The 27,336-nt window shown below is 42.9% G+C and overlaps 1 protein-coding gene across 6 annotated transcripts in view; it reads right to left on the minus strand.

The window, feature by feature from the left end:
- The window catches only part of DAB2IP (DAB2 interacting protein), a 249,502-nt gene that overhangs the window by 101,897 nt on the left and 120,269 nt on the right, over positions 1-27,336 (minus strand). For all 6 annotated transcript variants that reach the window (XM_080402873.1, XM_080402872.1, XM_080402867.1 and 3 more), the window contains one exon: positions 18,999-19,117. In XM_080402873.1, coding sequence (XP_080258999.1) covers positions 18,999-19,117 — 119 coding nt within the window. The remainder of the gene's footprint in view (positions 1-18,998; positions 19,118-27,336) is intronic.

The following is a 27,336-nucleotide window of genomic DNA, read 5'->3' on the forward strand; positions in this document are numbered from 1 at the left end:
TTGTCTCTCAACTGACCTAGATAACAGAACTGGCTGTGCTCCACGCTCCGTTCAGCTTCTCAAGAACTTATTCAGACAGGGATGTCTCCCAAACTCAGTGTGATCCTGTTGAGGGGCTATGTTTGGATCACACATCAGGGCCTCGTCAGACGCCAGCATAATGAGCACGCATCACGGTTCTATTCTACTTTGCTGCCTTCGATATAGCTTGTTAACCATTCCCAAAAATGAGTATATTTTAATTACTGTTTTCTGAGAATTGGGATTATTTTCCTTCTAAATGTTTTCGTCTGATTATCTCCAGGATGAAATTCATTTGGTTAATTACCATCCTTTTAATTTGTTTAAGACTACGTCTCTGCTTCCTGTGCTGTAACACCTCCCTTCTAGCTCTGCCTGCATTTATTCAGTGTCTGACAGACTCCCATTTCGGGGAACAAACAGAGGATTTCCATAAAAACACACACCGAATGGAGCCTCGCAGGCAGAGCCTGCGATCTCACCTAAAATCCAACATAAGAGAGAAACATCATTCAAATGTACGCATTTATTGCTGATGTTTAGTAGCAAAAGTCCCGATCCTGTGCGCATTTGGGTTTCAGCTGCACAGCCCCCCGGGCTGTTGCGTGGCAGCGCCGGAGGGTGGTGAGCCCCCAGCCATGGGCAGGGATGGGGGGGCTTTCCTGACATCCACAGACTCGCCAGGACTCACAGCTTGTGCCTGAATATTCAAAACCCTCCCTGGCAGTGAGACAGGGTTCACTGCAGAACCAGTCCCCAGTGCCACCACACCTGGGAGGCACACACAGGACTCACACGAGGCTGCCCCAACGGGAACCTCCGCTGGTCTGGTCTCCCATGCTCTTGCCCTCCCCGCTCTGGGCATCCAACACCATTGGGGCCTCCCACGCTCTTGCCCCCCACCCTTCTGAGCCACCCCTCGCCCTCCCACCCCCTGAGCCTCCAATTCCACTTCCAACCTCTACACGTAGTCCAAGCTACCCTCCTGTCAGACACAATCTTTTATAACATCTCATTCATTTGCCAAAACCCAGCAGTTTTGTACCTGATGCCTGGCTTATTCTATCATCATCTTATTACTACCCCAAAACAGAGGTAGGCGAGTTCCAATTTCATTATCAAGATTTCAGTTCCAGTCAATGACGCACATACTGGAAGAAGCCCAACGTAATTTTATTAGTTTTCTAAACTCTCCTAATAATAAAAAAATATCTTCCATGGATAATGCAAATGAGACCAATGGAGGCACTAGGAGAAATTTCAAATGTTCTTAAGCCAATGGAAAAGCCTCAGCAAAAGGAAAGGTCACACCATCTAATTAAATTACATACATACACTTGAACTGCAGTAACACCGGAGAGCACCCAATAATTGGGTGAAAAACAGAGAGCTGTACACGTTTACTGCTACATGTGTAACAGGGACTGTCCTACCCGTGGGTGGACACGTACCTTGCTCTCACTGTTACCTTAGCCAGGACAATTCCCGTTTTAGTTTACAGGAAATTTGTACAGCGGCTCAGGACGCTCTCCCAGGGCTGCCCCTCGAGCCCGCACCTGTGCCCCAGCGCAGCCCCTGCGGCACCCCAGCCTCAGCTGCACCCACATTTCTTTTCTGTGCCAACGTATTTCTGTCTTATTCAGAAAGCTGTTTGTCCCTTAATAGGACACATTTTCCAACTAGCTTTGTTGTTCTGCAGATTACGGGCTATAAAGAATTAATGGCTGAATATAAATCAATTTAGTTCACTGAGAGAGTATGTGTTTTATGTAGTAGAGGTTTTCAAAGAAAAGTAATTAGTTGATTTGGCATTTTAATCTTCAGAAAAATAAAGAAGCTATTTTTCTGCTAAGAGGATGTGTTTGAACACATAAACATATGCCGTATTTTCTGAAACTATATTAAGAAATATCATGTATTGGCTAGATGTGGCATAGCTGATACTCATTTCTATTGTCTTAAGACGATTATTTGTGGTAAAGATTTCACCACAGAGGCTGCGTTTTACTTTCCAAAGCGCCTGACTCCAGGCTTTAGGAAAACCAGTCAGGTGCATTTCTCTCCCGGGCAGGGTGTTTCACTGCTGTAGGCGATGACACAAAGGAGATCAAGGTCACCCGCTCAGACCTGACCTCGGCTGCAAGCAGGGTGGCGGGTGCATCCAGCAGCTGCTGCACAGCCTGAGGGAACCCAGGTGTAAGGTCTGGGGTCTGCTTTTAGCTATGGGGTGCTCACCCACAGCGGCACCGCGGCCACCTCGGCTCAGCAGCAGGGCTGAGGGCTGCGCGTGAGGCTGGGCACCAGGGGTGCACCCTGGCAGCACCCCTGGCCAGCCGCCTCCACGGCTGAACGAGGGACTGCCCATCTAACCACGTTCATACAGCAGCCCGTATGGACCAGGGAAACAAAAATATTTCTCTGCTGTCTGTGGCTGAGGAACAGACACTGTCGTTATACACTCGAGAGCCTGAACGAGCTCAGACAGACCATGCGGGATGATTCAGAGTGACTGACCCACCTCCTGGGGACTACTGCGTAAGATGCCACTGCTTTGCATTTGTTTTCCTCCCTAGTTGCAGCGTGAATATCTGAAGCTGAAAGGCTGTTTTGTGCTTTGTGAGAAAGTCTGTCCCATTGGTGAGTCTCATTTGCCCTCTCTATGTCCATGTCATGCAAAAAAAAGAAATTCCACCTTACTCTATTTGTTGAATTTCACACATTAACACCCTGGGTGTGTTTAGCACAGGCAAACCAAAGCTAGCTTGCAAAACACTCGAGTTTGCTTTCCTACTGCTCCCTACTAACGACTCATTAAACAGCAGCACAGCAATTAGAAAATCGATATTCCATTCAGACACGAATGTTTCGTCTAAAGCATTACTTAAGGAACGTCTCTTGCAGCCTCATCTTTGCTTGGACAAAGGATAAGTCAGAGAGGACGCTTTGCCGTTAGGTTATCTGATTGATTTAAGATGATTTCTCTTAAGGCCCACACGGTATTTGCAGAATGTTTCAGGCTGGGTATAGCCAGTGAGGATATGACATTCTACTAATAAGCACCTCTGTGCCAGGGAGTGTGCATATAAATACAGTTGCAGAGAAATGCAAGCTTGCTTTATTGTTTAATATCATACCACCCACCTGAATAAAACAGAGTCTGACACATGTCATAAGGAATTACTCTAAGAATGCAAGGCCCTTAGGCATTGAAGCCCCATTTGTATTCCAGTTGTATTAACGAAAAATAAAATAAATAAGTAACAATCACGTCTTCTTTGCTATGAAAGGATTTTCCAGCCATTCAAGCGCTTACTACATTGCTGTTACAAGCTCCCTTACTGGAAGTGCAAGGGCAGCAAAGGCAAAGAAAAGCAGAGACAAAGCAAACAGCAGAAATCACAATGGAGAAATTATTCTGATTTGCTGCATTTGAGTTTGTGCTGGAAGACTACAGCACTCGCCCAGTGCAGCCTTGCACGCTCCCGCCCCAGTCCCCGGTCGGAGGCAGTGCAGCAGCCACGCCGTCTTCCCCGAATTCTATAATTAGTATCAGTGATCATTCAGGCAGGATTCAAAACACTGCCCATCTGCAGAGTCCGGAGTGGGCGCAGTCTGGTTTATTTTCATGTTATTTAAAATAAGAGCTGTAATTGCCAATTGTTGTGGAAAACCACTCCCATGAATGCAGACAAGCAAGGATGGTAAAAGACTGTGGACTCCGGGAAAGTCACCACCTTTCAGAATCGTTAGAGTGGCAACAGCAAAAAATCCCTAAGCTCAGGGGAAAACCAGCCACATTCCTTCCCACCTTCTCCAGAAAACTGAAAATCAGATGTATGTGTTACTAAATTAAGTAGCAGGAATTCCTTTCGCAGGGAATGCTAGCGATGAAAGCTGTACAACGCAGAGTTCCCTAATCCATCCTACAGACTAATTCCCCGGTTTGTTTGCGAGCGTATGTACGTGTTGTGTAAGCCATAATTATGCAATCTCGCAATTTACCATTGAGCAGATTCTCAGCTTGCTACAGCTCAGCAACAGACAGCAGCTTATGACCACAACAAAAAGGCTAGATTTCTCTGCAAACTTATTGACATGGAATAACGTGACCTCTGGTACCATGGAAAAAGGCAGTGCAAAGAGGTCCAGGAAAAGGGGCTACCACCGACAACAATTCCTCGCAATGTACTTGGTTCTCTTTTTAGTTAATGTAAAATGAAGCTGACCATGGGAGGGACATGCAGAACCTTTAAAACAGGTCTGTAACAAGGTCACTATGAATCGGATGCCACGACACAGAAAAATTGGAGCTCTGTGACCTCAGAAGCAGCACAACAAGCAGAGCTAGATGCTTGACTGAGGTAAAACATTTTCCAGTGTACTTCTTCATACAAATGGTAGATAAAATCATTGGACAAAACAGCCCACCCTACATAATCTTAACAAACTGCTGAATTTTACTTTGGGTTTTGGTTTGTTTTTTTTGCCAGGTGATTAGCCACTCAAAAATTCTGCAACAAAAAAAACCTGAAGAATTCTAAGTAGAATTTTCAGGTGAGACAAAATGAGCATAATTTTTAACGCTTACAAATAGTTGTAAACAATGGTCAGATTACAGGAATAGCTGCAATGCTAATTCACAATATTTATTGAAGTTCGAGTTTACTAATCACTGTTTCAAAGAGTTGGCCTGCCCTGATCTCCACAGAGGTATACAATGGGTTTTGAAGATCTATTTATGTTTAACTAGATTATAAGGAAGAACACAGCTGGGAGGAGTCAATTTCTCCAATATATTGTACTGCCACCAAACTGTTATTCTTTATGTACAAAATACCAATAGCACAAATCATATTTAATCCTGCATTCTTTATGCACTGACATTTATAGAAAGAAAGAAAGAAAAAAAAAAAAAAAGAGGAAGCATCCAGAAAAACTACTCAGAGCTGAATAATGCTTTTTCAGCTTATTGGTGACAAAGGTCTGTGGTTTTAATGCATCACGTAGGAGAAAATAAAAATGCCAGAGATACAGGTGATACAGCACTCATTCTGTTCTGAAAATACTGACATGTCGCTCTAGCCCATAACTTACTGCAGTCAGGAGAAAGAATGCCACATGCTGATTTGGAACAAAGTAGGATAATGGGCTGGGTGAAATCAGGGACTGTGGAATTATCTTAAATGTTGAAGGGAATCCGATACTTCTAAAACCTTCAGGCTTATGATTAGGTTGGTGGAATTATTTAGGTGAAGTCCTGTTTTACATTTTAATTTCAAATACATTTTTTAAAAAAATCTAAACTTGAGTTTCAGAACACCAAGGCCAGGACAGTTAGCCCAGGAAATTATTGATGAATCTTCAAACCATGGGTATTGGTGTAGGACTAAAGCAATTAGGAGTTACCATTTGATTGCCTGAAACCAGCCTGGTGACCCGAGTCCGGTTCTCAGCAGCAGGTGTCTAATCCCCAAAGAGCCACCAACCCAAGGCAGAGCAGTTCTGAGCCTCCCTGGGGCACGCGTAGACTGAAGGAGCAGTGGGGGACAAAGCAGCCTGAGTGCCGTTTGCAGAGGTCTCTGTGGCAGGGGTTCAAGGCATGCTGTCGGGGAGGCGTAGGAAAAGCTGCCATCACCACATATGCTATACCTGTTGTGAGGGTAGAGAGAGGAGATCCCCAAGCTGTCAGTCAGAGCTAAATTCATACAGAGGATTTTTCTTCATTTCTAAAAGTTGTTATTGGAAAATGTCACTATTCATTGCCAAGAGTTCCCGTGATGCAGTAACTCTCATTACACCTAAGCCCTCTCAGCACAAAATAGCCACACACTGATAACCTGAATATATTTGCTGCAGCTGCTGTTCCATAGACTGCACTCTTGTACAGTCAGGTTATTTTACATGCTTATTAGCCCCATTATTTTATAACTCATTCCTCTGTGTAATGCTGACTCTAGATCACTTCATTTTAACAAAAGGATATGTTCCTCTGAGACAGAAAGGGAACGTGGAGTAAAGGCAGCAGGTTGTGTTGTACCTGGGCTGAGGAAGCGCCTGGTGGCACAGGAGCCCTGGAGTCTCTGTTCCCACGGGAGCCCTGGAGCCTCTGTGCTTGCTGCTGCTGCTCTTCCTGCTCTGGAGGGTCCCCTCAGGGAGCTCTGCCCTTTGTGGGTGCTCCCAGGGGAGCAGAGGTAAGAACAAAGTGGGAGGGAGACAGCCTGCACCCTCGTGGGCGCTGACCAGAGCGCTGTGCTCAGCGCATCGCCCGCCTGCTGGAGATGTGGGGTTTGCTTGGGCCACGCCAGTCAGCATGTCTGGAACGCCAGAGCCATGGCACCCTCCACAGACTCACAGCCACGGCACTAAGGTCCCTGATGCTCTTGCTTTCAGCCATCTGCACCATTGACACTAATGGCCCGACCCCCCTGGAGAGAGAAAAGGTGCCGGCACTTCAAGTCTTTGTGCTGCGGCACCGGTTGCTTGCACCAGGCGTCCTATTACTGCGCGTTCAGTACCGCTACCTGCTGAATAGTCTTCCAGCAGCTGGCCAGCCCCTGTTTTCCCCCCCCCTCCTCCTCCTCCTCCAGCCTGGAATTTCTCTTAAGGCCTCAAAAGTGCAGGATCTGGATTCCACCAAACCAACATCTCCATGCCTCTCATGTTTCAGTCTTTCTCAGCTGCAGTTCCCAGCTCCCCTAAGACACCTGTCTTACAGATGCACAGAACATATAAGCCAGTGCTTTCAAGAAAAGCAGGTGTAGAAAAGGCATTTCTTCCAGCGGCGTACTAACGTACCTGTGCAACACATTCATTAAGGAAAGCCTCGAGAAGTGAAATAAACCATGGACAGTCTAAGAGGAGTCTCTTTAGCTGGAAAAGCCAAGAGGAGACGACATGACAAATGTCCCCTTAGCAAGCAAATTATCAGGAAATAATGCACGATAAAATAAGAAATAAACCGTCTGTTTCTATTTACTGCCTCTTACTAAAATGGCCAAGGAACAGATAATAAAGATGAAAGATAACTAAAAATAGCTTAAAAAATGTCAGTGATATAAATTATGTATTATACATCACACTGTGTCTGTGGAACTCATCGATACAAGATGTAATTGAGAACAAAAACTTCATATGACTAAACAGGACTGTTATTTTTTTTAAGGCAATGAAACTTTTTATAACATTCAGAAGAGATAACCAAGCTCCCCAGTCAGGGAATAAGCCAACCGCAAGCAGGCACCAGGCACTGGGCTCCTTAGGCCATCACTCTGACATGCTCTTGTCATTCTGTTTTCTCATTCCCCTGCTATCAAAACGTTTGCTCTAACTGAGGGGTACGTGGAGCTCTGCCTCTTGTGTGAGAGGCTGGAACTAAGGCTAATGAAGTGAGTGACAGCCTCAACAGGAGTGACTTTATCTAAGGAGGACAAGATACCCCGCCTTGGTTTATAAAAAGAGAGAGCTTTAGATATAAAGGCATCAAGTAAGAAAACTTCTTTCAAGTGCATGTCAGAACAGGTATAAGAGGGCCACGATAATGAAAAAAAAGACAAATAATTCTTTGCTTTTTTCTTGCAGGTTTCACTCAAGGACCTGGAATTGCTTTATGAATGCATATCACGGAAGCTGCCAACAGTCTTGGGAAGCAGCAGTGTTACACAAAGATCATAAGCCACATTTAAGAGATGCGAGTTAAAAAGAAAAAATGCAATGCAGAAGTCAGATGATGATTTTTCCTAAGTTACATGTATTGTTAGAACATGTTAAAACAGAATCAAAATTATTACCCATCTGTAGGGCACAAACGTCTGTGTAAATGAAGCAAGGAGTAACCAGTTAAAGGGAGAAGGACCGAGGAGATTAATAGTAGCTAGATTTACTTCCCTAGGTGGCTCATAGAGCTTACAATAGAATAGGGATGCAAGAAAGCAATTAAAGAACTAACTTAAATAAATCTCTGAGCTGAAGGTTTGCCAGCATATACCTCTGGATTCTTCTGCAGTGCAACTGGGCCCCTTCCTCTAGGGACTTTCTAACAACCTTGCAGACATCAGGATAATTATTGCAAAGTGTGACCCAGACTGCGGTTACTGGTATAATCAAGAAAATCCCTTGAGGTTTCAACGTTAGACAATCTCACCAGTGAAGCAAACTTCCAACTGTTGGCTACCATTTTTGTAATGACTAAACTGAAAATTACATTCTCTGTGACTGGGCGATGCACCAGTGGGTTGAGGTTTAACTGTCTGCTGCAGGACTGCTTACCCGCCAGGCTTCGGTATCCGTTATGGATCTGCCACAACGGTAATCCCCAGGGAAGACTCCTGGCAAGGAGCACACTCAGGGTGTTAGAAAGGGGAGAAGATAGGTAATGGACAGAGAGAGAGACAACATCTAAGTCCTCATATCATATGGTTGGTGAAGTGCTCCTGCTTTGGCAGACTTGGCACTGCGGTTCCCTTGCAACATTTTCTAAGCAAAACTTGTTCCCCTAATGTTTCAACTCCTCAGGTTGACTGAGTGTTCTATCTCTTTGGGAAGGTTAAAGACTTAAGTGGATTTGCTAGTTTCTGGTGCACTGGGAACTTCCACTGCTGGGATAGAAGTCCTTGCTTGGTTCTGCAATCTTCAATTTAAGCAAACAGGGAGTAAGGAAAGAAATTAAATACTAATTGCAATCCAAATTGCTCCATCTTCTATCCACCCCCTGCCAACCCTTCTCCCTGCTCCCTAATCCATAAGGTCTGAGTGATGATCAGTGAATAATTAATTCTGGGTGAGCTGGAGAGGTTTCATGCAGAGAGCCTCTGCAGCTGCAATATCCAGTTCAGGGAACGCATGGCCAGCATTTGGTGTTCCCCATTGGAACCCAGCACCCACCAAAGCACTCCCACGCATGCAACCTGGTGTCCCTCCACTAATTACACTGTTGGTCAAACCCTTGATGCTCACCGGCACAGACACTGCACAAACAACACATACTTCCACGTTACTTAGAGCGTTAGTAAAAGGTATAGTGAAAATGCCACAATATAGGGTAATCAGGAAAAATGCCATGTCAGTGATTAAAACTATTAACCTGTAGCATTAAAGCTACAGCTAAAGCATTTCTGCATCTACCAAAAAAATGCTGCAATGTGTTCTTTAAACCATGCAAACCTGATCTTCTGAAAGCACAGAAGTTAAAATAAAAGAGAGATCGTAAATAGCCTTGGTCTCCTCCACTGATCCAGAATGTGAACGTGTAGGAGGAGTGATACGCTGCAAATGTCTCTTCCCTTTACAATAATCCTAAACTGACCCTCTTGATCCAAATACCACCAAATTCAAGCATCCGGCAACTTGAATTCAAATCATCTTCTTACTGTTTTTTAGCAAATGCCAGGACTAAAATTGTTCATATGTCACAAGGTAGCAAAAAATGTCTCCAATGCATCTCCATTTCACCCTGCGCTGGTTGCAGAATTGGTCTTTCCGTGCCTGGAGGGAAATCCAGCCCGCAGCGCAATGGCTGATCAGGTAGCACAGTACGGGAGGCATGTCACCTCTCATCAGGGAAGTGTCACATCCCAGCTCAAGAGCCTGCCCTGCAGCCTGGAGTCACATTCCAACAGGACAAGGCTTGGCCATTGTTAGTGCCCAGGAGGATTACGCCCAGGCAAAGGATAAACAACAGATTCCAAGCTGAGCTAATAGCAGCCCTCAGCTTTTAATTTCAATTCTCAGAAGCAATGCATTTTTTTTAAAAAATGTTGTTCTCACACACACAAAAAATAATATAAAAATCCTTCTCTCTTTCTCTCTCTGCATATATACATATCATTTAAAGTGTTACTATATAGCTACACACACATCCATAATAGAACAAATCTCCACACACAGCAAGGACAGCAAAATATTAATTATTCAAGGTACATACAACAGAGTTATGTAAATCATTTGGTAACTACCATAGGACTGCTTTGCAGAGGGACTCCTATGGGGAAGAAGCACTGAATGGTTCAAGCAGGGGATGTGTGCAATCTCTCATGTACCAGCAACAGAGCATGGGGGCTATTGTACAGGGCCAACATAATCCCAGAGACATTTGTAAATGTGAGTAAAGGGGACAGTCTGTTGTAATACCTATGGCTTTATAATTACTAATACATTTACATCGTTTTGTCAATGAATGTCACCCTCCTGCACACTATCAATCACGTACAATGCATGCCACATCCCTTTCTCATATAATTACTTATGTAACACACATGGATTAAACCTAAATTCTTATTTCTGGCCTTAATTCAAATCAGTTAAGTATTTTTAAACAAATTATATTTTAATTCCAGCTAAAAATACACTGGTTTAATTCAATTAAAATCAGCTCTTGCTTCTTTTCATCGCACCTGACCTGAATTTTGCTGAAGAGAATCTGAGACATTCTGTAGTTGTACTGAAAATTTAAATTATAAACACTGCCAACCAGATAAACAAGATCATAGTATCAGTATCATAAGAAGATATCCATACGCGAACAATCTACTCTAAATCTCCCTAATAATCACTTAGGAAGAAACTCCATATAATAAGGTATTATTAAAGAGTATGGTAAGGAGGAAGGACAGAGGAGCATATTTTCCCTCAGTCTGTTTTTTTCTTCCCTCCCAGCTGATGGATCAACTTGACATAGTTATTTTATATTCACAAGTCTTGAACATCATTATATCCAGTGCTCTGTACAACTGACTGCCAGCAATGAGCTCAGTGCACACGCTGCCTCCAGCTACAATCAACGGATTTCTGCGCACGACCACTGCAATAGGAAAGTGGATAACAAGATATATACGTCAAACATTGGCATCTTCCAGCTCTCCAAACAAAGGCTTGAAAACCTTGCCCACCTCAGTTGTTACACATTCACTTACAACTCTTTGTCCCTCACGCAGATTTTTCAATCAAGGTTTTGCAGAGTTTCAATAAAGAACAGAGCAAAACTTGGTTTTCAACATTTCCTTTTTTCCAGGAGAGAAAGATACTTATTGGTAACACTAATTGCCAGCAGGAATGACAGAGTAGAGGACAGAACAATTTGATCCATCATGCAAGGTACCTCTCCTATGAGATGGGAAATTCCATTCTGAAAGATGGGAAACTGAGGCAGATGGCAGGTGGGTATCCCTCCCCCGTGCCTACACAGTACTAGGGCAGAAACTGAGAGTGCAGTTTGACATCATACCTCATTAAACACAACTGCACGCTGCCAATGAAGGGAAAAGTCCTTTTTCTGCCATCTTCCCATCGCTCTGCAGTTACGTGAGTTGGTTCAGTGCCCTAACCAAACAGAAGGACACCCCCCTAAATAATAATTTTCCATTTAGTCAGCTTGCTGACCTTCCTAAGATTGTGTGATGACTGGATCTGCTGCAAGGGGAGCACGTGGCCAGGAGGCAGAGGGCGGGGGAAAGCAAGACTCTTCCTCTGAGCTGAAAAGTAATGTTTTCATCATGAGCAGTTTTCATTGTGTGCCAGAACGTTTAAGCCTGGGATAGAAGTATCTTAGTTTTTATTGTAAACAAATAATAATTAAAAAAGCAAACAGAAGAGCGTAGAACTAACAGAAAACATCTTCTCATACAAAAGCTGTAGTGATGGCATTTTCTTTCTCTCTCTTTTTTTTTTTTTTGAGTTTATTGACATGAAGAGTAATGCTAATGTAATTGCACTGAAATTCATGCACATGAAAATCTCACCAGGGCAAAGTTAGAATAAATGGTCTGTTTGGAAACTAAATGTTAATGCAATGGAGTAGCAGTATCTGTCTTCAATCTGAAGAATATCAAAACACCATCAGCCACAATGCAACTTAACTGTCACCCTCGCTCAAGAGTCTTTGCTTAAAGGGTACAGAACAGAACTCTCTGCTTGTAACCCTGAGGTGTATACTGACGCACCACAACATCACGTCTGCCAGGCAATGGCCAAACGAGTCAATAATATGTATTCAGACTGTGAGAACAGTAAAATGAAAGCAAGCATCCTCCTATCCATTAATCAACCTGATCTTCCGCTGCAGGAACAATGCCTTCCGATTGTCGGCATTTACCAAACATTCTTCAAATGCTAACCATCTGCAGCTGTAATACAATGCTTTGATTACAAACGTCAAAAAGATAGAGCATAAAATTAACTTCTCCTTATTTAGTAGGTTTAGAGAAATGTGGCTTCACGCTACACTAATTCAGTGCCCTCAGTATGAAAACTCCCCATTATGATGTCTCGTCAAATTAGAGCCAACGATAGAACGATGTCATCTCTATCCTCACACAACACTATATTTTGTAATTAAGCAGGACAGTGAAACAATGGCCTTGCTTATAGAGAAAAGGTCAGGAATGCAAAACATATTTTTGCAAGCTAATTGTAAGATGCATGAAGCCAATTATACTAGTAGCGCTGCATATGCCTAAGCAGGAAGGATTTTATAATTTTGCTACGACTCCAAGTCGAGCCAGAGCACAAGCTGTACCCCGTGGGGCACTGTGCTGTTTGTTTGGGCTGTTAGGAACCCAGGAAGCGGAGAAACGTGAAGGCGGCTATTAAAATAATTCTAGTCTCTTAGCCCTTCCCTTGACATTTTACTATGGCTTGAAAAATTTTTAGGCATTAATATAGTCTTTTATGGAACGATATCAGACACAACCTCCCTGTTCAATTTGGAAGTTAGTTTGAATGTGTAGGATAAGGGGAAACATTTATGTGTTTCTTTGAGAATGTCAAATACGTTTACCTCAGGTAGCCTCAGATACAAATCACAGATCCACATGCATATGCAAAAGCCAATTTAACAGGAGGAATAGTTGAGACCTTGCTGTTGCCTTGGGAGAAGCTGAAAGCCACCACATTGTTTTCAGTCCATCTCTGCTCCTCTTGGGCTTATTAAATGGATTGAGCCACAAGGAGCAGCATATTTCACTGAACGGGGCTTTATAACAAATATTTCTGTGCTCACGGACTGGTGCAATTGATCTGCAACCTTCCAGATTTACCTGTTCTACCTCCCTGAATCACTAAAATGCAGTGCAAGAACACTGACCAGGGAAGGGCTTGAGCTTTGCCAAGCCTCCGCCGTCACTGCCGGGGCTGCCGTGCTCAGGAGGACTGAAACCACTAATTCCACACCTCGTTTTAAACACACTCACAGTCTAACTGCCCCATCGCCAGCCACAAACTGCAGCACCAGACTGACTCTAAAGGGGAATAAACGCCACTCTTCACACAATGGAAACCCGAACCACCTGTGTAAGGGAACTGTACATTATGTTTACAAATCGGAATATTAGCCTTTCTTCCATAGAAAGGATTATTTTGTTTGTTTCAATGCCTCCCCAAAAAACCCTCCAAAATCCCTTCTTTCCATTAAAAGCATTATTCTTTTAAAAATATCTGAATCCCAGTTTCTAAACTTCCTAAAACCAAGAGAAGATGAGGAATGTGACGGTTTCTGGGGAGAACTGGCAATTTCCTCCTGCATCTCTCCTTCAAAGCAGTTATCTCTGATTTTGCTTTAGCCTCCTAACACAGCCATTAATTAGAGATCAGTAATTAACTTTCTGGTTCAAGAAATATTTTGCAAAGGAACCCCATTAAAAGGTTGATTTGCATATTCCAGGACAGAGTAGCCTTGATATAAATGCAGGTACTATAAAAGGCCGGTCTCGATCCTGAGACTGTCCTTTAACCTTTAAGCTACCTGTGACTGCCCCCGGACCCGGGAGGGGGGCAGTGGGAACAGACGTTCCCCACTACACGAGAAAGCAGACATTGTTACCTGCTGGATGCTCCCGGTCCTGACTTGGCAAGATGTTTTATTTTGCATTTCAGCTATTGTTGACAGTGCCAAATGGTTTCCCCATACAAACTCAGCAGTGTTTCCTCAAAATATTGTCATTATCATGAAAACCAGAGGCCCCTGCACTGTACTTAACATGCTGTTAGTGTCACCCTTTGCTGTGCACCTACTATTACGAGTCTTCCTACTTAGAGGGCTTCACTGGCTAGTGCCATTTCAGTAAGGAGCCAGAAGAGAATGCAAGCTCTCCAGCACTTGTTCACACAGATTTGAAAGCCCTTCATGTGTCCTGGGGTCTGCCAGTGTCCTAATTCTGCAGGATGAGTCATTAATCTTTCCAAAGGTAACAGTGACTTCTTCATCCTTTGTAATGCAGCACTCACCATATTCTCATCAAACTTAACCGATTCCATCATGCCTAAAAATATTTGGCATATCAAGTTTGTTTGGAATAAACAAATGATAATTAGATCTAAAAAGAATTCACAAACTAGGCTTACTGTAAGAGTACAGACATTTGTAAGTTATTGATGCTCTCCTATTGCATCAAAGTAAGCTTTGTGAATATTGGAAAACCCATACAGTAGACTGCACCAGGAATTCAGTGCACTGCAGTATATGATTTGTATACTTCCTCTCCCCTCCGTGGGCTATAAGCAACATTTTTGGATGGGATAAAATAAAAAAAAAGGAGATTAAAGAGGAAGTAGCAGTAGTGCAAGTTGTTGCTGTTATTAATGCACGGCTGTACCCCTTCCAAGGCTGAGGCTCATTTAACAATCAACCATATGCTCAGACTTTTGTAGTGCCAAGAAAAAAGCTTAAATAGAATGTTATCTTCTGGAATTATGAAAAAAACCCTTGCAAAATAATCACAAGTGCTAGTAATTGAGAGTCCCTTAGCATTAAATAAATTCTAGGTGCATTGAGAAAAAAAAGAGTCCCCAGGAATGGTCAACTCAGGGATTAGATACAGGTATAGCGTTACACAGAGTACCCATTTTCCACCAAATCAAGACAGCTGGAAGGTATTTGTCCCACAAAGTGATAGCGTGTCTCAGTGCTAGTGTAAAATCATGGCAGCCTTTGCCAGTTTCAGAGGAGATGAGACCAATTTCATGTATTTAGATTTTTTTAAAAAACAACTAATGCTCATATAAGCCTACTTTCTAAATTCCTGACAAACTCTCAGATTTTATTTTTAAAAGATTACTGTAACAAAGCAACAGCAGTGACTGAAAAGGTCACTACAACAAGAAAACAATCAGAAATGCACTGACAACAGCAATTAACAACTGCAGCAGAACAACCTTCTCTCAGTTCTCTGGCTCTACTCCCTGTACCCAAAGCCCAACTCAGAAACTTTCTCCATCATCAATTTTGCAGGAGAAATGTGGGTCCAATTAAGAAAAGTCCATCTGCCAAATGCTTGATTTGTGGCTGATTTCAGGGAGGCCGCTACAAAGACAAACATTCAGTACTCTGTGATAAAAAACTTTGTTAGCTGCGGTAATAAATCAGGATGCAGGAGACATTGTTAGCAAAAAGCCACTTTAACGGAAACCCTGTTTAGCTCTAACAAGCAATGTGACCAGCCAACAAATTGAAAGGAGCACTCGTTCCACAATCCTCCATTAAACCTCACATTTATATAAACTGATTGTTCCAGATTAATGCACCTCCTATACAGAATACTAGTTACACTTGGTTTGATTTTGCTTCTCTTACTCACAATCAATAATTGTATTACTGTTACTAACAGGACTCCTAGAAAAAAATCTGTGAGCAAAAGACTGGCAAAATGTGGACAACTACATCAATGTGAACCCCACAGTAATGCGCTGAAGTCAGTGCAAACCCCTTATTCCACCTTTTTTCAAACAAAAGGTCTCTCCTCAGTCACCGTAAAATCCAATACCATGAGAAACAACCATGTTTTTCCTACAAACATAAGCTTTGCTTGACTATAATCAGTGTATTTTTCTAACACACCACTTTGAGCAATTCCTCAGATGTTCTCTATAGAGAAAAAATGGTTGCCCAAGGTTTTGCTAAACCAGAATTCTCCAAGTTTTCATAGCTGCTCCGAACACAGATGCACAGGCCATGGCAGTGCTGCAAACAGCTGCCTGGCAATGGACTGGGACCTCGGTGGATGGCACGTCAACGCGACAAAGAACCCCCCCATGTTTCAGGGCTGTCAGCTCCTCCCCAGGACGCAATAACCACGCTTTATAAGAGCAGCTCTGCAAGACTCCACTGGCAACCTGGCTGTTCTCTTTGTGCCAGTGCAAGGTATGGAAACCAGGCTCCACCGACAGAAAATTAACAGGGCGATTCTGAACTGATGCCACTGAGACGTTCTGTGACTTTTCCAGTGTTTAATATTATTTCATTGTTTTCCTTTGCTATAAAACTCACACTGTACAAATGTCTCGCTATTGTAGGAGGTCAAAATTTTCCATTTTAAAGGTACATGATAAATTTAAATGCATGCATTAATCAAACACAGGATAAAATGCATAGATATATTTGTTTATATCCTCTTCTCTGCTCTACACACACACCACATCCACCTAGTTAGCTGTCTGTACATGTATGTGCACATTTCATAGATTCTTACACATCTGCCGTACACAGCAGGATAAATAGGACATGCAAGAAAAGGAAAAATAAAGAAAATAAGAGGCATGACACACTACCAATTTAGATACACGGAAGCCAAGTAACAGAGTCATTTCTGATCTACTATAGCTCAATATTTCAACCTAAAGTGCTTTGACTGCATTTATTCCACTATTCATTTTTGCTACGGCATCTCCCACAGAAATTCTACAAAGCTCCAGAACAGAACACTGTTATAATGGTTACTTCAATGAGCAAAGGAGCGGTTCGCGAACAATCAGCTTGGATACAAGATGGAGTCAAGAATCAAATATTTAAAAGGCAAATATTCCAATACCAGATGCTTCTTTGAAACAATCCTTGGATTTCAAGAAAGGCAAGGAAGCACAGCAGAAAATACACAAGAGTGGGCTAAAAGACTCAAGCCCTTTCGTACACAGAAGTGAGTGCATTGTGCATTCTAGAAGACGTGGATGGGCATGTTCAGGAAGCTAAAATTCTCTTCCGTAACCAAAACCTTGATGCATGACTGAGAAGCCAGCTGCTGCTTTTCTTTCACCTCTCTGAGAGCAACAGTACCTAGGGCCAAGATCTTCTGCAGAAGGACACTTGCTTACATCGTAGATCTGACACTACTATGAAAGCTAGGGGGCTAAAAGCTTGCTGTCAAAAGCTACCTAGAGCCACACAGTTTCCTCCAGACCAGGGCACGTCTATGTATCATATATGAAGTGTATTTACACCTGCCTAATGGAAGCCTTTCGTTTTCAGTTTCTAGTCATATATATAAGCAAATCCTTGGGTTTTATTCAAGGCTGTCGATTGCGACTTCCCCTTTAAGCTCTACACTGAAAATGCACTACACCCATTCACTGAATCTCTTTAAAGAAAAGTTGCAGTAAATCTGGCTGTATCTGAAAGGACACTGCCCAGCAAGCTTCATAGCTCTTGTGCTGTGAGGGCAGGGAAATTACAAGGCTTAATTTGGGAAAATGACTTTGGCTGTAGGGCTGGCTGAAACAGTTAATTCCCACATCCTGTACTGCCAATTCACAGAAAGAATCAAAACTCATCTAGGTAGAAAGAAAACATTGTCTAATTTGCCTGTTCTTTGAGTGAAACAGCAGCAGTGTAGGCAGATTCCCGGCTGCCGGCTACACTCACTTGTCTTCCATATGGAACACAGTGCCCTACTTCGAGCATTTGTGAAAACTGCAGCACAGGAATCAAATCAACTCTGTCTTTCCAGATAGTAACCCCTGAAATATTACTCTGCACTGACCAGCACAATCCTTTCACTTGCAGAATCCAGAAGGTAAAAGCTTAGGAGGCTGTAATAGGTCAGGTAAGGAACAATCCAGATTGACAATTGTCATTTGCACGTTTCAAAAATTCACGGCTGCTCCAATGAGTAAGTATAGCTAAAACAAAGTAAAAGTTGTCATTGCTTTTAAAAGTGAAGCATTTACTCAATGGATTCTAAAGTACCATCCTGATTTTTTAAAATGCCACTGCTACAAAATGGTTACATCAGTGTACGTCCAATTTGGCATAATCTTCAGACACACTTTTCTTGGCACTTCACTACTTCTATGTCATTCCCCAAAATGATTCACACAAGGCTGAAAGATCTGCTTTTTGGAAGCAACCCACTAGTTTGTTTCTGGGGTTGGTAATGGAGTCCGTCTTACCCAACCATGACCTTGATATGCATGTGAATTTACACATAAATTTACCTAGAATGCGTGCCTGTCTCATGCACGCACTGACTTAAACCTACATATGCATAAATTCATACAAATTCACTAAAGAGCTACTATACTTTCTAACTGAGCTGAAGAATAAAACCAAGGCTTCATTTCTCCTTATTTTGCTTGCAATTTGCTCCAGTACCGGCCATCCCATGCCAAATGCTCCATCTGATCCATCTGCACATTCCCTGCACCGCATCCCTCTTGGACTGAAAGATCTTGTCATGGCTCAGACAGAAAAAGCAGCTTCGGCCACATGCCGAGAATCCATCTCAGTATAATGACGGCAGCCAACGGCTATGCTGAAGATGTATGTGTGTGGAAGGGGGAGAGAGGGATTTGGGGAGATTATGCTTGTTATTGTTCCATGTTATTGTTCATACAGTATGTAACCCAGTAATGTTCAATGTAGTCCAGTGCATGAGCATCCCTCCCCTCCCTCCCTCACCTGCATCAGTCGGCTTCGGCTGCTGCATCTCTGTGCTATTTATATGCTGGTGCATCAACTTAGGATTTTTGGGGGAAAAGAAAGCAGAGCAGTCTGGCTTCTCTGTACACGTTATTTACCCTAAAAAGGGAGGGCTTGCACTGTACGCTTGCCAACAAATCAAAATTACCCCTCTCGCAATTAAGCAAGTCTACTTCTATCACAGATGTGGCCCTTGCTTTGAATAAGATAAGCTTAAGATACTAGCTAGACCCGGAAAAACCGATCTCCTCCTTCTCTCTCACACAGCCTCCTACCCACCCTCCGAGAAACGTCCCCTTACCTTTCATTGTCCACACTCCTGAAGCCAGGTAAAATGTGGCGGAAGCTGCTGTTCCTGTCGAGCTTGGGTTGGCTCTTTGTCCTTTTGATGGAGCCTTTAAGCCGGCGGCTGAGGAACCCCTGTGGGGTGAGACAAGAATACTAAATTACAAGGAAAAAGGGAGGAAGAGAGCGAGCCCTGAGCCTACTCTCTGGCACCGGGTGCAGCCGGGCGGATTGTTCTCCCGGCTGCCCTGGTGCTCCTCGCGCCAGCCCCGCTCCCAGCCCGCAGCCAACATCTGCTCCCAGCGCTCGCCGAGGCCGGGGCGCTGCGTCGGCGCGAGACTCCCCGAAGCCTCCGTTACCCTGGAAACCATCAGCTCACATAAAAATACTGTCTGAAAGACAAGACTAGCACATCGCAACTCCTGACGGGAGGAGAGGCTGCGATGCGGGGCTCTGGCTGGCCGGACTGGCAGCCCCCTCTCACAGGCGGGGGTACAGGATGCCCCCCACCACAGCGACCAGCCGACAGGCGAGAACTCAATTACCTGATCGAACCCCCCCCAGTTTCCAGCCATGGCTGGCAGGACTGGACTCAGGTGGTTTAGCTACATGTAAAAATACCCTATGAAGCACGCACACAGGCAGCATATGGACTCGGCAGTATATGCACTACCTTTACAGAAGAAAGAGACCCTCGCGCAGAACATACAGTGCCTTCTCCCTGTGCCTCCTCCCTCATGGAACATAAGTCACGGCTCCTGTAGTGCTCCACAGCAAAGCCAGCACTAAACGTTTTAATAGCAAAGCTTCTAATGTGTTATTTGCTTATTGTTAGGAGTTAATGTTCTACATAATCTGAACATTACATTTAATCTCTTCGCTAAATAAGGCAATAAAAGTATAATACTACTGTGGTGTCCAGCATTTGCAGCGTATGAGAATAGTCTTAGTGGGTCAAGCCCGTTAGCCGGAGAAAGCGGGGTAGCGTCTTAAAAAGAAACCCAGATTTTGGGGTGAAGCCTAAAGAAGTGTACCTTTTATGCACCGTCATACCAAAGAAATAGATTAGCTAGATATAAACAAGTTGGCAAATCCCTGCACAACCTGAGGTTCTGCACATGCTGCTTCCCTTCCCCATTCCCAGGAAAGGGAGTAAGGCATCCACTGGATCAAGCACACATTTTGACACACGTAAGGAAAGCAATGTGAGAAGAGTGGGTGCCTTTACACTGGTTACCGTGCCAGCAACCCAGGCATCGCACAGCGCACTCCTCCACTCCAGGCAGGAGGCTCAGCAGTGTCTCCAGTCAACCTTAAGGAATGGATATAGGTCACGTAGCCTTTAGCAGGTGCCTTTTATAAATTAATACCCTTGGTATGTCTGGCAGGAAGATAATCACAGTCTAACTTGTATCTAGCCTGTCATTTGTCCATGCTATTTAAACACCCCTTCCCCACCTAGGATATTCATGGGTCACCTTATGTCTTTCTCGAGTTGCAAAATCTCCTCAGGCGGTCTGTGCGGCTCTTGTTATGGAAGTGAGTTTCCTGTTTATAAGTGCATCAAGAATTCAAAACATCTAGATAACCAAAGGTGTTTCACATTTATTAAGTGCCACTATGTACAAACGAGGTATGTAATATGCATTCGTGTGAACTGAATATTTCTCCAGGAGCTATTAGCATGACTGAAATAGCATGATGCACATAACACAAGCCCATCATGTTATACACTTTTCCATCTTGCACAAAGACAACGCATAAGATAAGAAAGGCCTTTTCAAAAGCATTTTGTCTGTGAGAAATACCTTTAGAGAATTTGTATAGTATGGAGAAACATGACTGTGAAACAGCAGATTTGAGGATTTGCATTGACTAGAACATTGCCAAGGTATTTCCCTTGGTACTCAGACCTTAGTCAGCCTCATACTCATGATACCAACATAGTATCAGCCTCATAGTTGTGATATCAACATGACATCAGCCTCATACTTGTGATATCAACACGCTATGAGCCTCACACTCACGATATCAACTTCATGCTCTAGCTCTTCTGGCTAGATCAGGCTCCTGGTTGCCCGCTATGCAGACTAGCCAATATTTGCTGAGAAGGAAAAGATCAAAAATATGCAACTGGCCAGTCATGCAATATTTCCCTAAATGCCACTGGTGAGCAGGTTTTGCCCAGAAGCATGAAACTGGACTTCCTTTATCACTGCCAGCCTAGCCACAAGTATGTCATCATATTATCAAGCCACTTCTTTAAATCCAGTAATAGCTTTGAACTCCAGACAGGGAATTGATAAGGAAAAAACCCAAATACTTTCTGTGGCAAACAACCACAGCTTGCTTTCACTACTTTCCATTTCACACGTCAACAACGGTTAGATGATTCGTGCGGAATTTGGAAATCAGAATTTAGGGTTGCAGTAAGACATTACTTCCCTTCTGCTTCCCATTGTTTTTACATTCATTGCGACCAGAAGGAGATCACACTGTGCCATTTTCAGTTTTCATTGCTAGCTTCCTTGGGAGAGTGATATGTCAGAGATTTTAATGCTGATAAATTATGCTGCTATAGCAATACTTCGCACCTCCATGGTGCATGCCAGAGATCAGAAAGTCTAATGTGTGAATTACTACTACCTTCTGTAATTTTTAGATGGGGTAAGAAATAAAGAGAGAGGACTTGGTCTCCACAAATACAAGAGAGAGAGAATCTGACCTGGGGTGTGACCGCCATGCTTTCCTGGTGAGATCATAAGAACATCACCTATTTCTTCTTCATTTATGACTTTAAACAACATTGATTCTGATCTCCAGACAAATGAGGCTAATCCTACCCTATGAACATTGCCTACTCCTCTAGCCTAGCTGCATTCTTGTGAGTTCCACTAATTAAAGCATTGCACTTTATACTACATGTTCTTTATATGCTTTTAAGTTTATATTGAGAGCTGTCTAGGGCAGAATTGTGTCTTCCTATGTGTGGGCAGCATTTACCACCAGTAAAAATATCTTAGAAAAGATTAAACTACTAACTTAGGAAGGTTTCATTCAGAAGAAGTTAATAGACTGTACAAAACGACAATAAATAGAAATCTGCAGAGCCCAAGAATCCCTTCAGAATTTGCCACAGCAGAAAACCATGAGATGCCACAACCTGCGGCACTGAGGGTCCTTGCTTGAGCCTGAACTCAGCATAGCACAGAGCAGCCAGTCCACACAGGGCAGGGGTGCTCCTGGTGCGGTTAGCCGGGATGGAGCATGGCTGCATTCCGTGCACAACATAATGTTCTTTTACTGTGCCGCATTGCGAGGTGTAGACGTGTGAGCTCCTTCAGAACGAGTGCAAAATTTGCACAAAAGAGAATAACACTTCTGTTTCATTTAGTACAGAACTTTTCAAGTTCTCCTGGAATACAATGAAGCAAAACTTAGGCTAATATTGACTTCCTTTTAGGCAGCAGACAAACCAAATCATAAAATACCCTTTAAAATATAAGCAGAGGTACTAACTATGTAAGTTAATCCCTTGCACAGCCTAACTTCTGAGCAAGAGGAGATATTTTAGGGTCTTTGGAGTAGAGACAACCATTCTGACGAAGAATACAGTACCACGCAAACCTGCACAGCTGTATGGAAATCTGCCATCCATCAAAGCCCACAGAGGAGTGCTGCACAGAACTCAACTAGCCTAGCAAGAGAAAGACATACAGAGCTCACACTGTGCAGTGATTTAGCTTTTTTAAGTGCAAAGGCCTCGCTTCCCTTGTTTTGTTTCTGCAGTTTTGACTCTGACATCCTCAAGTCTGGAGTACAATTGCTCTAATCGGAAGAGCTGTCTGAAGTTATAATAAGACACAAAGAACGACGACAGAAAAAAACAAAACAAATTCTTTTGAGAAATGGCTTAATCACAACCACCTCTACTTAAGCTAAAACAGGACAGGCACAATTCAAAACAGGACAATTAAGTCTGCTGTGGTTTGGACTCTGTCCTCTTACATATTTGGACAAACCCAAAATCTGATGCCATCATCTTGCTGCAGATGGAGGATGGTGGGACTCTCATCTTAATTTGTCCTGCTTATCAACATTGATATTTCAAATTACTCTAGTACCTGGGAATAATCTCATATTATATTATAATATTGGAATATTTTTAATTTTATTACTTGTAAAGTAATGTGCAAACCCATCCAAACCATATATGCCTTTGAGATGCAGGAACTGCGTACTTCCACACACCCTGGGCCAACTATAAGAAAATTGGAAAGAAGAGAGAAAAAGGGAGGGGTGCAAAACTAAGTAGAGTGTTAAAGACAGCAAAATCTTGAGCTCGTGCTTTATTAACCATAAAGTAATGATGCACGTCTCATATCTGGAACTGACTCCCACACCATTAATGTTCATTCGCAGTGAAACCACATGATAAAGTTTTAAAGGTAAAAAGTCAGCACCATGGAAACACAATATATGTAAAATTTAAAAATCATATATCAATAAATCAGGCTGGATACATCACGAGCAGCTTTCTTTGAAAGACTCCTGGCAGCTCTCCGTATTTTCTAAGCACAATGAGCAAGGAAAACAGGGAGAAGGCTGGCCAAACACACGTGGGGCAAAGTGTGAGGGGCTGAACCACGGCCCTGGGATGGGGCTGGTCTCACGGGAACGCTGAGAAAGCAGACAGAAGCCCTGGTTTATGCTCTTATCCAAAGACCACACAGAATAAATGCTATAAAGGCATATCACAGGAACTTGTGAACAGATTGGGGTTATTTTTATAGTTCTTCCATGTCTTTTTGTTTCAGTTCAAGCAAATCTCAATGACAATGAGGACTTGAAAGGACATCAGAAATTTTTTCACTACTCATGATGAAACTGCCATAAATATTTGCCACGAATACAAATGCATAATGCTGTATTTCATACTGGGTGTCCATTTTTTCTAGTGTATCAGGGATAAGCTTATAGGTATAAAACTGGGAGTAAACCCTTTCTGCCAGATCTGTCCTTATTCTGGGCTTTAGAATCTTCATTTATTTTTTTATATTAAACTTCTTTAATTCTGGAATCAGTGTTCTTTTTTGCTTTTGCACAGCATCTGTGCTGCTCTTCCACAGCACATGGAAATACCCTTTCACTGAGGCTCCACTGAATAGCTAATTAATATTTGTATTTGTGAACCCAGTAGAGCCTTGCTAATGCTAAGCACCTTATTATAGCCGTAAATGTATGAGTTTACCCAGTTCTACAATTACCAATGTTAGCCTTAGCTTTCAAGTAAAATACAGACCTTTTTTGGACAGCATTTGATACTGTTTGTTACAGGTAAAGGCACCTGAGTGTGCATTGCTAATATTCTCTCCATAGAACATGACTGTATTAAGCTACAATAAGAAGTACACAGACATAAAAAACCACTGAGGGTGAGTTTAGGCATCAGATGTGTCTCTTGGGAGCCGAAGAACAGAAGTAATCCGCCAAGTGGTCTCCTGGCATTGATACAAGACAGAAAGGGAATTTCACACATAGCACTGACCTTTATGGATCAAATATTTTTTATTTGTTCAGTGTATAGAGGCATGTGCCTGTAAGTATATGTATCCTTTCAAACACTTCATATATAATTTATTACTGTCAGCTCTTTTGATTTGAACTTGCCTGTTGTAAGTTGTTTTCCTATCATCCTGGTCTCCTTCTGTCAGATGTGATAAAGGGCTCTGTTCACGAGGTGACCGAAGAGACAGCCCCTGTGGAGTGCCCTTCCCAAACAGTGTGTTTCTAGCACACGCAGTGCTTGCATAGGATCAAGTTTTGAACTTGGGCATATGATAGGCAAGAGACTGGCAGCCAGAGCATCATTTGAAGTTGAAGACATGCCCAAACTTATGAGAATCCTTGCTGAGTTAACCTTAGGAAATTACATTCTTGCAAGTTTATCAACCAACAAACAAAAATTCTGTACACATGACAAAAACTAGCTTACTCCAGTTGGTAAGACTTGCCTAATATGCAAGCTCAGGGAAAGGGCAAAGGAGAGCAATAGCCTACACAATTCCACAGAGCCCAAGAGATGTGAACTTACAAGGAAAATCAAACCACTTTATCTCTGGACCTAGAAATGCACACACAGACTAAGATAGTATTATTCCTCCTGTTTAGAGGAGGCTGAACACGTGACTTTTTTCAAGTGGGTGAAAAGTACCTCGGTTTCTCAATTTTATTTCATAAATCTCAGGACCCTTCCCAGTCATCCTGTGAGCGCCTAAAGAAACATGCAGATGAGATGAAGTAAGAAACTCTTATTACATCTTGGAATAAGAGCAAGTAACATACATCCATGAACCACCAACTTGATCTGAATGATGTTGCCTTAAAACATTATTCTATAAGGGTAAGGAAAGCCCCTCTGCAACACAAGTATCTTGGAATTCGGATAAACCCCAAAATAATGAAAATATATCTGCAGAAACATTGCGTGTCCAGTGATAGATGGCAATAAAAGCTCAAATCCTACCACTCCACACGCTGTGGTCTGACTTTTGCTCCAGCATCCAGAGTCGGAGAATAAACACAGTGATACAGTGCTTAAGTGTACGAGAGGGTACGTCTGTGAGCCAGGCCATAAAGCAGTCCTGGAATGTGAGAAACAGCTCATGTTGGTAAGCGCTGCTTAGCAACACTGCCCTTCTATGGCAAAAGATTAATCAAATTTGCAGTGTCATTGGAAACACTCAGTTCAGTCCATTTGAAAAATCAGATGAAGACGCACTGAAGTCCCACTGGTCACCAAAGGGACAGTGGAGGTCTGTCTAGGTCATGAAAACTGGAATTATGTCAAATGAGAGGCACTGAGGGTTAATTACGAATATGGCAAATCTAATACATGTACGTATTAGCAAATCACAGATAGAAGCAGCAATAGCTTCAGCACATAACAGCTCATCCTTTTTCCACTTCTGGCCAATAAAGGATTGCTGCTTACGCTCTATTTTTGTAAAGATTTCACCTATCTTGTTGAAAATGTCTTGGTCACAGGGTCTTCTCCCACTGTCCTGGAGAAAGAACTGCATAGACTGGCAGCTCTCAGTGCCGTGTAGCTCTCGAGACATTTCTCCTGATACTCCGCTAAATGTTTCTTTCCAAATTTCACTCTGTTCCTTTTCTGTCCTTTTCTACCAGGGAAAGACTCCTCTCCCAGCCTCTGAAATACTCACCCACAGCCAGCATACACCCTTAATCCCTGACCAAGACAACACTCAAAAACTTCAGGCAAGCCAAGTCTAGTGGCAAGGTAGCAGAAAACTCGGGAAGTCTCGGTCTGCCCTCTCCAATTAGCACTGACAACTTGTAACATGCACATAGAACAGGTGGGATGTTAATAAACTCCAAATGAAGGAATGCAACTGTCAGGAAGAACCTAGAAAACAACTGCAATTCAACAGGCATTGTCATTCAGGGATCACCTGATTCTTCAATTTGGATTCTTTTATTCTCCTGTTAAAACAAAACCACACTACTCTGGATTATTTGTTCACAGTTCTGTAATTATCATACTGTCAACATTTCATACCCGAATAAGACAGATAAATATTCCTTAGGAAGGTAGGAGAAGGGTAATTGAGCAATCAATGATGAATGATGCAGAAACAGAGATACAGGTAGAATGCAAGTAACCTTGAAGAACAAAGACAGTTACCAACCCAAAGAGAGCACTGACTAGAAAAAATCTGTCTAGGTGAAGCCAAGCAAGGATGCCACCTGGGAAAGAATTTCAGTGGGGTGAAACAGTTTGCTTATTTAGCTGGCACAATGGAGTCAGCCATCCCAGGGGATAAACTGTTCATATACAAAACTTTGTCTTTAGTGAGAACAATCCTGAGAGAAGCAGAGCTCCTCCCTGGCAGTGCTGGGCGGTGCCAGCTTCACAAAGGTGAACAGAAGTTAGACCAGGTAACATCTTGCAGGAGCTGTTCTTCAGCTCCTGGAACCAAGCTTTCCATGGCCATCCCAGGACCCTGCTTCTCCTTGAAATGCAGGAAAAGAGACTCTCAGCTTTGCTTTCCTTTGCTCTCCCTCTCTCCTTAGAGAACTGTGCTCAAATTAGGTTCTTGAGCATCTTTAGTCCCCTAGAACAAAGCTGTCACTGCTGAACAGAAGTCAAAACCAACTGCTGGCAACTGCCATGGCAGGTTGTAATTGCAGCAGAGGAAAAACTATGTCCTGACCTCAGGACTAAGCAAAGTGCCTTCTGATAGCCCCTGAAGGTCCCAGCAGTGTCTAAATGAAAAAAAGGATTCACCCTGTACATGAATGAAGCCTGCTTTCTAATGCAATTATGGCAG

The sequence above is a fragment of the Falco punctatus genome, assembly GCF_963210335.1.
Source record: "Falco punctatus genome assembly, chromosome: 9".
Classification (NCBI taxonomy): Eukaryota; Metazoa; Chordata; class Aves; order Falconiformes; family Falconidae; genus Falco; species Falco punctatus.